We start from the raw sequence: 13,815 nt of genomic DNA, 5'->3' as shown, positions 1-13,815 counted from the left end.
AGGTAGAGAGTCTAATCCGCCACCATATCAACTACATCACTAAGCTCGAGTTTCTGCCAGCGTTTAAGGTAGCGTTCGATCGATCCTTCACGCCAGCCAATATCTGCTCTGCCTTCCGTGGCGCAGGCCTTGTTCCTCTCCAACCAGACGCTGTTCTATCAAAGCTTGATATAAAGCTCCGTACGCCTACTCCACCAGCTGTTCTAGAGGCTCTATGGCAGGCTCGTACGCCTAGCAACACACGTGAGCTTGAAGCTCAATCGACGTTAATACGCGATCGCGTTCAGCGGCACCAAGGCTCATCACCAGCTTCAATTATTGCAGCAATTGACTAGCTTAAGAAGGGGGCAGAGGTAATGATACTCTCGGCTGAGCTAATGCGCGATCGGATCACCAGCCTTGAGAGAGCTAATGCAGCAGCAACGAAGCGTAGGCAGCGTAAAAAAAGCGAATACAGAAGCAAGGAGTGCTAACAAAGGGAGCTGGAGAGGATCTACTTGCTCAGCGTGAGGCTGATCAGCAGATTGCTCATGAAGAGCGTCAAGGAGGAGAGCGATCAGGTGCTAGTCGCCAGGCTCTTGCGCGCTGTAGTAGGTGTAGAGAGACTGGCCATAATGCGCGTACATGCAAGAAAGATACTATAGGTACTACTTAATCTACTATCTTAATACATATCAAGATAGTTACATTGTGGTGGCACTATACGCTTATAGAGGTGCGTAGGTTTGGTGGGTGCGCGACTCGCTTGCCTGCGCGACTCGCTTATCCATCACGTTACCGTAATCAACACCCAGCTTCGGCACTTTCATTCGTCTCCAAACAGCCTATTTGAGCGGAAACACAGGATAACCAAAGAAAAATTAAGCTCAAGGGACTTTGATACGCGGACCGTCTCGTACATATGATGCAGAAACGAGACGCACAGATGGGAGGAAGGGTGGGCACGGTGGTTTTTTGCTGCAATGAGTAACTGTGGATTGTAGGCGCTTATCTTGGCCTTGAGGAAGTTTCCTCTTCGAGAAAGTCGTGGAATATAGGGCGCGTGCTTGGTAGTAACATAGGAAAGCTTGTCTCTCTGATGGTTTCGTTTTGGGGGGTGAGCATGGGGGACGACACACGTACGTGGAGGAAAAGGGACTTGACTGCTTTTCCACTTGCACCGCGTGACGGGAATAAAGTTTTGGGGGAATCAAAAGTAGATTAAATTCGGTCTTGTGGCTGGTGTTTCTCTTTCTCTCTCTGGCTTTCTGCTCTCAAAGATTAACAAGGCGGTTCGTGGGAAATAGTCTCGTGTACGGGCGTGCACGGTGTGTATGACGAAACAACGATAAAAAACCCGACTATCGTCAAATCTATTGTGTTTTTACCCAAAGGAGTAGGTGTGGAAAAGAGGCTCATGGCTTGTCAGACTTGGCTTCTCACCAAATACCAAAAAGCGGACAAAGCGTTTTTTGTGAGCAGTTTACTGCGTCAGGCAGGTGTGGAAAATAGGCGTACAGAGCCTCTTTCGTTGCGTAGTCATGCTAGCGGAGCCTGTGACGATTGGTATCCATGTTGTGACGATCATGTTGCTTTTTCGCTGCATCATGACATGGCATATGTGACGTTGGACATTGGTCGGGACAATGTTATCAAATTCTCCGACTTGACTAGCGGGATGGCTTCTGAACTTATCGGGGAATTTTGAGTGCATCTTTTGCCATCTGACATGTGCAAGTGTCATGAATACGTACATACATTTTTTTGTAGATGGAACATCCGAAGTACTGCAATACTACGTATGAATAAATGAGTAACTATATGTATGTGTGTATGTATATATGTCATCTGCAGAAAATAGATGAAAAAAAGCCACGGAATCAGCACCATCCCCAGCATACACCGCAAGACATTCATTGCAGCAGCCACGTCTCACGCGGGTGATACACGTCAACTCGCGCCGCCCAAAAACAAAAGCACGGTGTACACCTTGGCTTACCCAGAATGGCAACCATGAAAAGTAGGCGTATTCCTTCGCTTTATCTTGCATATTTTCGGCCAGCACTTCCAGCCCTAAATTAACCCATTCCACCCAATCTCTGAAAAAAGAAACCGAGAAAAAACCAAAAAAGAAAGGACCAAGCGGAAAGAAGAAGGGAAGAGCACGGTTGCTGGTTACATCTTCGGGAAGTCTTGGCTTCCACAAGTGGAGGGCAAAGGAAAAAAAATGACACACGTACCCCGAAAACCAAGATCAATCTAAAAAGGCAAACCCTCAAAGATCCCTAAATACCAAGCTTTGCTTCATGTTTAACCAGGAAGAGTAAAAGTAGAGCAAAATACGAAAGAAAAGGCTTGGTGATTATACTGGATTGAGTAGGCATCGAAAATAGGCGTGTAGCTTCTCCTCATTCAAAACATGGCTACCCCCTCCCTCCACTCCCCGATCTCAACTACCCGCGCCCGCTCTACCTTCCCCTCATCCGATGAGTCCGTCAAAAGTTTTTTTTTCGCCTTTTGTCCCGAGGCAATGATGCTGTGGTTATCCCATCGTTAACACAGTGAAACACGAAGTTGCGTAGGCTCTCCGAGGATGTACTGTCGTTACGCAGGTACTTGGTGGCGGTTACTTCACATGGCGCAATGTACTCGATATGCAGTTAGGCGCATATTTGCTTCCGTACCTCAACACGTGCATTCAACATCCACACATCCAACCCCCTTAGATCCCCCTCCTTTACACACACACACATACACACAATAAGTAGAATAGAATTAGTAGAAACCAAAAACAAAAAAAAACAAAACAAAAAAACTACAACTACAACTCCCCAAAATGTCCCTCCCATCCCGCCGCCACACCTTCCCCTCGTATCTACTACCCAAATCACGAAACACACCCGCACTCACCCACACACCCTGGCCTCACTACTCTCAACTCTTACCACCCAAGACACCCAAAACCTACCAAATCCAGTAACCCATCGAAAACAGGTGCACGTCTTGTGTACTCTTGGAACAAAGCTTGTCTCTCCTCCCTCACGAATAGGAAGCGCGCGGAGGGAGGGACCTGAGCGCACGACGGTCAGAGTTGAGGGTTTGAGCCGTCTTGTCTTCTTGTCTATTTTACCAATTGACAAGGAATATGCTGCATACCCCTGGTTGGGAAGTACAAGGGGGGGCGATATCGTGGGTCCCCGGTGAGAGAGAGAGAGAGGGAGGAGAGAGGGGGGTCATGACGTATGTAGCGTGAATGTAGGGTGAGGGATCCGGGCCGATGAGGCATCAGCAGGTTTTACGAGGTCGTCGGTATGTAAAATTGAGCCGAGTAGTGATGGTGGTAGGGAAAATATTGCAACATTGCACACGCGAGGGAGTCGCAGGGAAAGAAAGAGAGAGAAAGAGGGGAGATGATGATACTGTTTCGTTTGGAACCAAAGGTCATGTACGTATAACGAAGATCTAAATAGAAAACTCCATACCCTCCCAAATGCCCCCCTTGACAACAACCCCGTATTTCTCGAACGTAAAGCATGGAGAAAAGTGATTGTTATGGTTCAACCTATCAGAAAAAGAGAAAATAAAAACGCCTGAGCTATGCAAAAAAAAAGATGGTCGTTCTACGAATTCACCCCAAAAAAACTAACAAATGTTATTTAGTAAAGAGAAAAAAAGAGGAGAGAAGTCTCAAAGCTCGTCGCGGGTGGGAATACGAATTTCCCAAGTTTTGGGACCGGGAACAAAGCCCATCCACCAATTGTACGCGCGGCGCATCTCAAGGATAAAGATCTTGGTACTATTTTTTTCCCATTTTTGTTAGCATGCCATTTTTCCTGATACAAACACGCCCTCATCACCGCGTGCGTGGGGATGGATATATAACTTACAATCGCCCTGGAATCTGCGTCCATTGGTATAGTATATAGTAAACGGTGCGCTTCACGAGGTTAAACTCTGCCTTGACTTCATCCCACGCCGACATGTTCCTTGCATCCCAATCGCGTTGGAATGAGGGAATTTCCTCATCACCGGTAAGCACATTGATGGGCTTCGCCTCATCGGCTTCTTCGAGTGCGAGCTTCGTTTTCAAGACGCCCGAGTCGGTCTCGGGGACCGCGGATGTAGCGCCCTTGGCTACACCTTCTCGCTCGTCAATCATGCGTCGGAACTCTTTGATCGCGGATAGAGAGTGCGAAAGGCGGTTCATGGTGTTGACGAGGGCGACGAGCTCGGTGCGGCGAAGCGGCGGGTCCTTGGAAGAGTCGTGCTCGTCAAACTCGAAAAGCACCTTGAGCGCTGTTCCGTAGCCGTTGGTCTGGAGCTTACCCCAGAGACGGCACTTGTCGCAGCCAACGCAATCCATGATTCTGCTTACATTCCTGAAGCGGTTACGGAAGTCCTCCTTCAAGGCCACAGTGTCAGGATCCTGGAACATGACTGTCTCGTCGAAAATCTCGGGACCAGAGGGGAGCGCCGAAGCAAGACGAAGGACAGAGTTCTTGGTGCGGAGATCTTGCTCAGGGTCCTCGGAACAGAAGGAGTAGTCGGAAATGTGCTGTCTGATCTTACCGACTGCACGCATGACGAGGGCATAGTTGAAGTAGACATTGGAGATGCGCTCCGGGTGGTTATGGAGGCGCTCTTCATAGCATGTCAGGTTAGGTCCCCACTGACCGGTCTTCTGGTCAAGGTAGTCCCAGCACAAGTGCGTAGATATGGACGCGTGCATGCCCGAGATGACACGATGGAAGACGCGCTTCTCCAGGCAGGTATCGTCGAATTCAACAGGGTCAAGGCTGTTCACCGGTGATCCATGAGCAATAGCAGACTGGAACTTTTGCTTTTGGCCCTGCTCTTGGATGACGTTTCGGAGCTGGTTAGCCGCTTGCATCTGCTGTTGGTTCCCAAAGGCGCCAAAAGGTGAGTTGGGTGGAGACGACCCGCCGGTTGCTGGTGCATTCTTCGGGGGCTTGCTAAAGCAGTTTTCGCGGTATATAGCCTCCCAGACCTGCTGAGCTCCTACGCCTGCGTATCCGGTGAAACGTTCTGGGTTGTCTACGAGCGAGACGTAATCGCCCTTGGCAGTCGCCGACTCATCATCTGGTATACAGTAGTCGCGCTCGTCGCATTCATCGTCGTACTCCACCACACAGCTCTCGTCCACGTCCTCCCCCAGTTCTCCCTGTAGCGGCCGCTTGGGCTCTTCCCTCTGCTGCTTCTTCCCCGGATGTTGTGCCGTCGGTCCCTCAAGTTTGCCCAGCTCCTTTGCGCGCCAAACCAGCGGTATGTCCTCCTCATTGTCTAGCGTATTGACCGCGCATGCCACGTTCCCGCACATGCCATTCTCGTCGTCCCAGAAAGGGCATTTCTTGCTGTACAGGCTTAACCGGTAATGTGAGAAGAAGTCGGTGTTTTGGGTAATGGATTGGAGGTAGGGCTGTATGGCGTCGTTTAGCTGCTCGAGGGTGCTGTAGCTTGCGCAAGCGTCTGATACTATGGCTCCAGGCGATATCTGGAATGTAGATTTAGCACTCTGGCCTTGGGCTCGAGTCGGTGTACATGAAGACGGATTGCTTACGTCGCAAACGTTTGGAGGAGGACTATGCGCCTTTGAAGGCGCAGCATGGTCTACAGCGTGCGTACTACCCAACAGCGCAAAGACTGTCAGGTAGAAGACGTGCGCCGCTGAGCGCATTGTGGTGTAACTGCGGTTGTACTACTAGTCCTCCGGTCAGCAAACGTTTGCAACAAGTGTCTCCGCGACGTGTGTAGATGCCAAACTTACAATTAACAGTATCCCGAGTATATGAGGCCCCCCGGGAAATTAGCGGCCGATGAATCGTGTGGGGAATGCGAAGAGGCCAGCGTGTAGGTATCAAAGAGGGTGATTATCCCAGCGAGGATCCTGGTTGTGGCGGTGCAGGTTATGCTCTGTTTGGGAATTTCAGACTCGAAGCAGATTAAATCTCGACCAGACACCGATCTTGGCCCGAAACCCACAAAAGAGTGGAAGAGCCAGACACAGAAGGAGCGAGTATAATATATTAAACCCATACCCCGGCTTATGGTTTCTAATCACACGTTGATGGGGCCACTACAGCTTGTAGCAATGTGGCCTATTACTTAGCAGAGTGTGGCGGTGGACCCTGATGGACCCTTGCAGGTACCCAGAGGGGCCAAAGAGGTGAGGCAAGACGGACCATTCTTTGTCCACCGCTGCTTGGATGAAACAGCAAATATCAAACGCACCAACACACGCACAAAACAATAAGAGATAACAGATTGTTCTACTCCGCCTGCGTCGTCCTCTCCAAACCATGACCGAAACTACACAGCAACCCACTGGTAGTTGGACCGACGCCTTCCCCGCTCCCCGTATCACTGCGCCCGCCATATCACGCGATAAGGTCTTGTCAGATCTCTCGTCTCCCGATCTCCTCATCGTAGATGTGCGGCGCACCGACTATGAAGGTGGCACGATAAGAGGAAGCATCAACCTGCCTGCACATTCGTTTTACCTGAACAGGGGTGTCTTATACGATCTGTGCAGGCGCGCGGGCGTCAGCAGAGTTGCTTTTTACTGCGGTGAGTCTATCATTTTCGTCTCACCGTGATGCTTGCATGGGAAAAAAGGCGCGAGTGGCGTGAGATGCATACCACCTTGAAGCCTGCCTTGCTGAAATACGAATACATACGTGTGCACAAATTGTAGACAATGTCGGCTGAGACACGCCAGGGTCATCTAACGGAAGAGGGCCAAGATGTTCGGGTTGGTTCGCAGATTACATTACCGAAAGGGGCGATGACCAAATCAAGTCGTTGACATTGGCTGGTGGCATCAAAGGTTGGGTCAAGGCTGGCGAGCCTTTTACGCAGAACATGGACGCCTTCGAACCAGAGTATTGGAAGCAATTCGACTAAGATTTACGAAAATAATTGCGGGGTATCAGTAGTAGGATTAGTTACTCTACCAGGTAAGAAGTTGGCGCTATACAGAATCACTGCGTATCTACATTATCTCCAACCACAAACCAACAAGTGCCCGTCATATAAGTTTCTTCATTCATCGTCTGTATCATCATCGATTATCCGTCTAGCCCTCTTCCTGGGAAAGATAGGCTCATCGTCCTCTAGTTCAGAAGCCGAATCTACGACGACCAATTGCTTCCTGCTCGCACCTGCCACAGGTTTAGCGAGCGGTGCGTCGTCATCGCTATCACTACTGACAACCGCGTCATCGTCCGAAGCGTCGCTTGTAAAGATCTTCTGTCGTTTTGGGGTCCTCTTGGGTCGACCGGCCTTGACAACTGCCTGTGTTCCTGCCCCGAGGCCAGAAAGGTCAAGACTGGGTAGACTCGAAGTTGGAGCTACCTCCTCTTCATCTCCTTCAACAATAAAGCTGGCAAGCTCAGAGTCTAACAAATATGCCTGCGTATCTTGTGGCTCATCCTCACCCAACGTATCGTCAGATCCAATCGTATCAGCTTGAGATGCAATATGGAATCGAGGGTCTGTTGGCGGTGGAGAAGATTCATTACCCTCTTGAGCGAGTCCAGATACACGCCAATTAGGCGTCTTTGTCCTCGGGGTTTCACCATCCGCTATAGACTGATGAACAGGTGTTTGTGTGACAACACCAACTTTCTGTGGCCGACCACGAGGTGCTGGAGTTTGTGGTGTCTTCAGGACCACATTCTCTTTCGATCTTGGCAAAGGTTTCTCTTTTGGCTTCGGCGTCGCTTTCTCTTTCGGTTTTGGTATCGCCTTCTCCTTCGGCTTTGCTGGCGCACTTGCTTTTGGTTTTGGCACAGATTTTGCCTTTTTCTTAAGCCCTTGGGATGCGGGTTGATCATCTTCCCACATGTCGTCGTCAATGACAAGTGCGGGTTCTGGTTCCGGAACAACAAGACCGTCCTCAATGTCTGATTCGCAGTCGGAAAAGTGTAAGTTGAGTTTGAAACTATCAAGACGATTGTGGTCCATGTTGTGCATACGTTGCATCATGGAAGCAAATGCTCGCGTAGCATAGCCTGGGCCAACCCGGCGAGCTGAGTAGGGCAAGATTCGCTGTCGTTCAGGGTATTTCCCTAAGTCAAGTACATCGACCATAGGAGCGTCGTCGTCGTCGAATACCGTCTGGTATCTTCTTTCAAGATCTTGGGTTGCTTCATCGCTGAGAAGTACCGACTCCAATGGAGGTATTATGAATGGCTCCTCACTTGGATAACTAGGTGCCGCCGCTTTCTTCCCACGGCCTTTTGGCACAATTTCCTCGTCCATCCGACCTGCAGTGACGAAGCCAGTGATCACGTTGTCGGGCATATGAAACTTCTTCTCCGGCTTCTTGGCGCGTCGTCCTTTCTTCGGTTCTGGAAGCCAGTCTCGTTGTGAATTCTCAACTGGTATATCTACGACACGCCGGTCGACAACGGGCTTTACATCCGCCGGCAGGATTCTGCGAGATATGTCGTCGTGGAAGCTGAAATGAGTGCCCGCAGCAATGAGCTCTTGCATCTTGAGGTAACTGTCGTTTGCCTTGTTGGCATCGTTCTCTTCCTTCCCTTGCATTTGAAGCATGACAATTCTTCCCTCGCGTTTTCTTCCCGTACGACCCATTCGTTGTAGCATACGGATAGGCGATGCTTTCGAGTCGTAGCAAATAATGAGATCTACCTCACCAATATCAAGACCCTCTTCGCCAATTGAGGTAGCAATGAGTGTGTTGAATTCACCATTCTTAAATCTCTCAATAGCCTCCAATTGGTCTTTCTGCTTCATACCTTCCGAATTTTTCCCGTGTGCTTGTCCGACAAAGATGCGTGGGCGAATCATTGGCTCGTGTCTCTTCAGAATGCGCGCAATTTCTTCAGCACTGTCACGGAAATGTGCAAACACCATGATCCTCGTTTGTGAAGAGGCTGCACCATTGACGCCCTGACCGTCGTCTGCATTGACAAAGTGGTCCAACACGACTTGCTGCAGATACTCTAACTTTGGATGGCCAACAAAGTTCTCATTGTCTATCCACACTTGAAGACGTCCCATGAGCTTCTTCCAGGCATCACTGTCGAGAATCTGTTTCTTGTATTTTGACTTTGTCTTTGCACTTTCGTCTTGAAATTCCTTCATCTTGATATAGAAAGGACCTACACCATGAAATTTCAATAGATCCATTCCGTGCGAGATGGACGCAAGAATTGCAAAAATTGTGTGCACAGTGCTTTGGAGGCCTCGATTTGCGTTACGTCCGGCTTCTTGGAACCACTTCTTCTTGGCTTGTTGGCAGCCATAGGGTGTTAGATCGCGGGGGTCCTTGCTCCAGTATGCATTCAACCCAGCAATTGTGTTCACCAAGGGCTGCAGAGCCTCGCTGTAGAGGTCCATACACATCTCCATCTCGTCCGTATTCTGAAAAACCTGCTTGTCGATCTTGCGCTGATGTACGTAGCTGCATATGTCCATAGAGTTCTCCGTCCGAATCTCCACCTTGGAAATGTCGAGGCCGTCAATGACCTTCTGCACTGACTCCACATCTGCGCCAGGCGTGGCTGTCAGTGCCAAGACGCGGAAGCTATTATTGAAACGTCGGAGGAAGCTAACGACTTCGACATACGCATATGCACCCGTGGCTCGGTGAGCTTCATCGACCACCAGTAGCACAATCTTTTTTGGATCTGCATATCCAGCCTTCAAATCATTCAAAAGCGTCTGCGGTGTCATGAAGAACACTCTCTTTTCCTTCCACTCTTCGGCTCTTAAGCCTGTTTGGACGCCTCCCGTGAGCATTGTGGTGTATGAGCGGGGTATACCTGCAATCTTGAAGCAGGCTTCAACTTGCTGGGCTACCAGAGGTTTGGTGGGGGCGACAAAGACGATCTGAGAGTCGATCGTCCATCGGAACCAGTTGAGAATAATAGTCGCCGCGATAAAGGTCTTACCAAGACCAGTAGGGAGAGCGACCAATAGATTATTAAAGAGGCCTCTTTGAACAATGTTGAACTGATAGTCTCGAATGGTACCCAGATTTGTCGGATAAACCCATGTTCTGATGGCTTCTGGGTCCAGCTTGTGGTGAGTTGGAGGCTCTGCTTTCTGGTCAACGACGAAGTTGTAACGCTTGTTTACCTGAGACTGCGATGTACTATCGCTGGCGCCAACAGATCCAAACAGCGTTGTCTGTCGTAGGCCTGTCTGAGGTGCCACAGGACGCTTGCGAGCACTGGCAGTTTCAGGCTCAACTTGCTTCTGCGGGGACGAGGACGAAGAAGCGAATGCATCAGACGGAAGGTCTGCTAGGTCTTGTGTAAAGTCATACTCAGCAATCACAGTACCCCCCGTACGTTCTGCTAGAACTGGTAATCGAGGAGACTCGTCAATGTCGATAGTCGAATCGAATAGATCTGGAGATGGTGGTGCTTGTGGTGCTGGTCGAGATGATATCGACTTTCTACCCAGCAGAGAAACGGTTTTGGTTGCATCTAATTCGGACCCCTTGGCTGGCCCGGGCGGTTTGTGTACACCTATAGTGGTGGGTTGCTTTGCCCATATTGCACCTCTTGGCTTCCAGGGTGGCGAGTGTTCCTGTGGCGGCTGCGTGTAGAAGACGTCTGGCAGATCTATGTTTGTAGTTGGGATGTGAATGCGTTCCTGCCGCTTATTGGCTGATGTGGATTTTGTAGGTGATGCAGAATCTGTTTCAGAAATGTCATTTTCGCAAGATCTCGATGTCGCTTTTTTCCTACGGCTCGAGGGAGCGGCTTTTTGAGGGGGCGACAGGTTTGGGCTGTCTGGTTCGGACAATGCATGGCCATCTTCTTCACTGCTGCCCTCGCCCTCATCAGAAGACACAAAAGGGCCTTTCCGGCGGCTGATTTGTGCTCTGGTAGAACTGGATGCTGCTCGCTTGGTCGCACTGCTAACCCTTTGCCGCTTGACGGACCGTGGGGAAGGACGAAATGCACGAGCAGTCTCCTCCTCAGCCTGGGTGGCGACGTTCAGGAACTCGGTGTCATCAAACTCATCGCCGTAGTCGTCGCTGTCACTGTCATCCATGGTGGTTGACGGCCAAGGCAGCAAGATTTGACAGTGGCGTTGGGGTGAAAGGCACGACGCGTCGGTGTTTAGCGCGTGTGGTAAGATGAATGAGGAAAGGCAGGCCGACCCCTGTAACGGCCGCGGTTTCCCACTTGTAGGGTTCTACCGACGTGCATTCGTATCGTGCTGTCGGGCCGACGGCCGATACCCACCTCGGTATAGTCAAAGCTAATAAAAGGGCTACGAGAACGTGACTCGCTCTACCCCTATGTAGTAACTGGGTTTGCTCAGGCACAATAAAAGCTAGGCTTGCTGCCCCAGATTCTCGTTGCACACGCCCACACTCGTTTCTTTTTGGCTGTACATACTGCTCCAGCATCCACGCTCGCTAATTGCTACTTACCCATACTAATTTACGCCACACCACAACCACACGACACAATGAAGTACTCTACTGTCCTCCTCTTCGCCATTGGCGCCTCGGCCCAAAGCATCACCAGCGTCTCCGGATCCTCCGCGCCCATGCCGACTGGGCTCTCATCCGCTGTCCAGTGTGCTATGGCTTGCGATGCAGGCGACGTTAACTGCCAGGCCGCATGCCTGGGCAACGCTCGCCCCAACGCTTCCCAGGTCATCGAGACCAACGAGTGCGCCGCCAAGTGCGACCAGGGCGATGGCTCTCCTGCGGCCACTCAGGCCTACGCCAAGTGTGTCGACTCTTGCATCACCAACCACTTCCCCAGCAGCCAGACCGCATTCGTTGATAGCCCTGCGGGTGCTGGTGCCGCTGCTCCCAGCAACGCTCCTTCCAGCGCTGCTGCTGGTACTGGCGCCAACTCTGCTAGGCCCACTGGTACCGGAGGTATGTTGCAAACAACTTAGTATTATCTCTGTGACGATCATTTTGCTAACCGTATACTAGCATCTCAGTCCGGATCTGGCTCTCCTTCTGGCTCTGCCTCTGGATCTGCTGGCCAGCCTTCGTCTACTGCCGCAGCTGGCACAGCCGACAAGACCTCTGTCCAATTCTTCGGTGCTGGTCTTGCCGGTCTCCTGGCTGTTTTCGCTTTGTAAATGGGGTGATGCGCTACGCTTTGCAATTGCCGGATGTTTCTCAAACGCATGGACGATTAAGGCGATCAAAGCGATCGCCGGGGTCGAGGTTTAATACGAGTACAGCCATTTTGTCCGTTTGATAAACCAATCACTCAAAGGGCTGTTTTTGTAGTAATTCAATTGATTTTCGGTTGTTGATTGTGGTTGTGCCTTGCGTAGTTGAATCATAATGTTGCTTCTCCACATGTGCCCGACTGTGTGAGCTTGGGTGAAATCGGGTCGTCGCGTGGACGGGGATCCACACTGGGGCTACTAGCGCAGCTAATAAGATGGCCATGGTCCATGCGTCAATGCAGGTCAGACCGGCATCATCTCGGGCATGGACACACACACACACACACACACACACACGCACATATGTCATTAGAAGCCCCCATCCAGACCGTGAACTAAGTAATGCCCATTTACATCGAGAGAAAAAAACATTCGACTGCTCGAATATCGTCAACAAGGCGATGAGAAGAAAATGCTTCTTTGTGTTTTTGGTCATGGTATGATGAGATTGCCTGTGGTCATCTGATGTCAGAATCATACTGGGTGGTGGAGACGGCCTTGTCCGCGTTTTTTGAGTGGCGGCCACACCCCGGCAGAAAGCAAGTTATTGGGCAGACCTGGTCGTGTGCATAAAACGTCAAAACTCTTGCCGCAGGCCCAGTCTTGGACCAGAGTGGTTGTTCTCGTATACCATATTTGTTCATGCAAAGTGCGGATTGTGGGCTGAGTGTGACGAAATCAGGGCCTGGATAGTACAACGGAAAAGGAGAAGCGCGCGCCACAGATGATTACATGTCTGAAAGTCGCTCGCCAAATGGAAAAAAAGGCTCCGTCAGCCTTTTGGTCGACAGAGTCTGCTGCCGGGATATGACCAGTAAAACACCTATTAGAGATTGCGTATCTCCGATATATTAGTCTGGCTAGTAGACGTCTACTTGCACTCGCAGCGATCGTTTTGCCACATTGCTTTGGAATTGACGATTCTCACCTCGAGGCTGGTCTACACCCATTGGGCACCCTGCCGCAAAATTCTTTAGCGTCACCGAGATCACCGGAGTGCTTTCCGTTCTCTAACGTTGCTGCTGCTTGCTTGTTCTGCTTACAGCAGAGAAAACAAGTCAAGTCAAACTATTCCTATTCCAGGAGTTGGGACTGATGATTCTTTGCTACCATCCTAATCCGCCCCTGAGGGCCTGTTGGTAATATCCGCAGTCCGGAGCATATTTGCCACTCCTCATACACATTGTTATCGACCCTGGGACGACGCCCTCAAAGACAGCACAATACATGTTGTTTGGTAAGAAGATGTGTTGTCCTTTGCGATATTTGATCGCACCTTGAATTTTCCTATCTCTTTAGACAGGCTCGCCAAGGTCACAAAACTGGCTTCTAATTCGTCATGTATGGGCGTCGCAGTGGACTCATGACCATGAGGCTTCCGAATACAGCCATTACGATTCCATCTGCTTCCATTTCAGCCGAGACGCTGTCCATACTTCCACGCATATTTTATATTGTTAGATTCACTATAAACAACTCTTAAGTGGGTGTCGCCCACATAGAAGAAGTAATTCCACATTATCATGTTGTCCCTGTGGTTAAAGCTGCCAGCAATTAGAGGCGCTTAGTGATGGGATCACCCTTGTAAGGCCGACTGCATGTTCCGCAAGCAACCGAGGCACTTTAATTCGA

General features: G+C 50.3%; 3 protein-coding genes across 3 annotated transcripts; 1 reads left to right on the top strand and 2 right to left on the bottom strand.

Moving 5' to 3' along the window:
• Positions 1-3,247: 3,247 nt before the first annotated feature.
• Positions 3,248-5,906, bottom strand: COCSADRAFT_283325 (uncharacterized protein). The gene is made up of 4 exons (XM_007698545.1): positions 5,765-5,906; positions 5,558-5,698; positions 3,867-5,491; positions 3,248-3,775 (listed from the first exon to the last, which is right to left on the bottom strand). The coding sequence occupies exons 2-4, from the start codon at positions 5,672-5,674 to the stop codon at positions 3,667-3,669; spliced, it is 1,851 nt and encodes a 616-aa protein (XP_007696735.1). The 5' UTR covers positions 5,675-5,698; positions 5,765-5,906; the 3' UTR covers positions 3,248-3,666.
• A 663-nt stretch (positions 5,907-6,569) lies between these two features.
• COCSADRAFT_283338 (uncharacterized protein) lies at positions 6,570-11,107 on the bottom strand. The gene has a single exon (XM_007698544.1). The coding sequence runs from the start codon at positions 11,029-11,031 to the stop codon at positions 7,039-7,041; it is 3,993 nt and encodes a 1,330-aa protein (XP_007696734.1). The 5' UTR covers positions 11,032-11,107; the 3' UTR covers positions 6,570-7,038.
• Positions 11,108-11,324: 217 nt separating this feature from the next.
• Positions 11,325-12,340, top strand: COCSADRAFT_187831 (uncharacterized protein). The gene is made up of 2 exons (XM_007698543.1): positions 11,325-11,875; positions 11,936-12,340. Exons 1-2 carry the CDS (start codon positions 11,455-11,457, stop codon positions 12,085-12,087), a joined length of 573 nt encoding a protein of 190 aa, XP_007696733.1. The 5' UTR covers positions 11,325-11,454; the 3' UTR covers positions 12,088-12,340.
• Positions 12,341-13,815: the final 1,475 nt, after the last annotated feature.

Source organism: Bipolaris sorokiniana (assembly GCF_000338995.1).
Source record: "Bipolaris sorokiniana ND90Pr unplaced genomic scaffold COCSAscaffold_3, whole genome shotgun sequence".
NCBI lineage: Eukaryota > Fungi > Ascomycota > Dothideomycetes > Pleosporales > Pleosporaceae > Bipolaris > Bipolaris sorokiniana.
The sequence above is the reverse complement of the archived record's forward strand: the minus strand, read 5'-3'. Positions and strand labels throughout refer to the sequence as shown.

What these genes read in the sequence shown, in the direction of transcription:
- COCSADRAFT_283325 (XM_007698545.1), bottom strand. Translation starts at nt 5,674, where the DNA reads ATGCGCTCAGCGGCGCACGTCTTCTACCTGACAGTCTTTGCGCTGTTG. An exon ending in CTCCTCCAAACGTTTGCGAC is followed by an intron (nt 5,492 to 5,557) that starts GTAAGCAATCCG and finishes TCTACATTCCAG; the next exon opens with ATATCGCCTGGAGCCATAGT. An exon ending in ACGCAGATTCCAGGGCGATT is followed by an intron (nt 3,776 to 3,866) that starts GTAAGTTATATA and finishes GGAAAAAAATAG; the next exon opens with TACCAAGATCTTTATCCTTG.
- COCSADRAFT_283338 (XM_007698544.1), bottom strand. Translation starts at nt 11,031, where the DNA reads ATGGATGACAGTGACAGCGACGACTACGGCGATGAGTTTGATGACACC.
- COCSADRAFT_187831 (XM_007698543.1), top strand. Translation starts at nt 11,455, where the DNA reads ATGAAGTACTCTACTGTCCTCCTCTTCGCCATTGGCGCCTCGGCCCAA. An exon ending in TAGGCCCACTGGTACCGGAG is followed by an intron (nt 11,876 to 11,935) that starts GTATGTTGCAAA and finishes ACCGTATACTAG; the next exon opens with CATCTCAGTCCGGATCTGGC.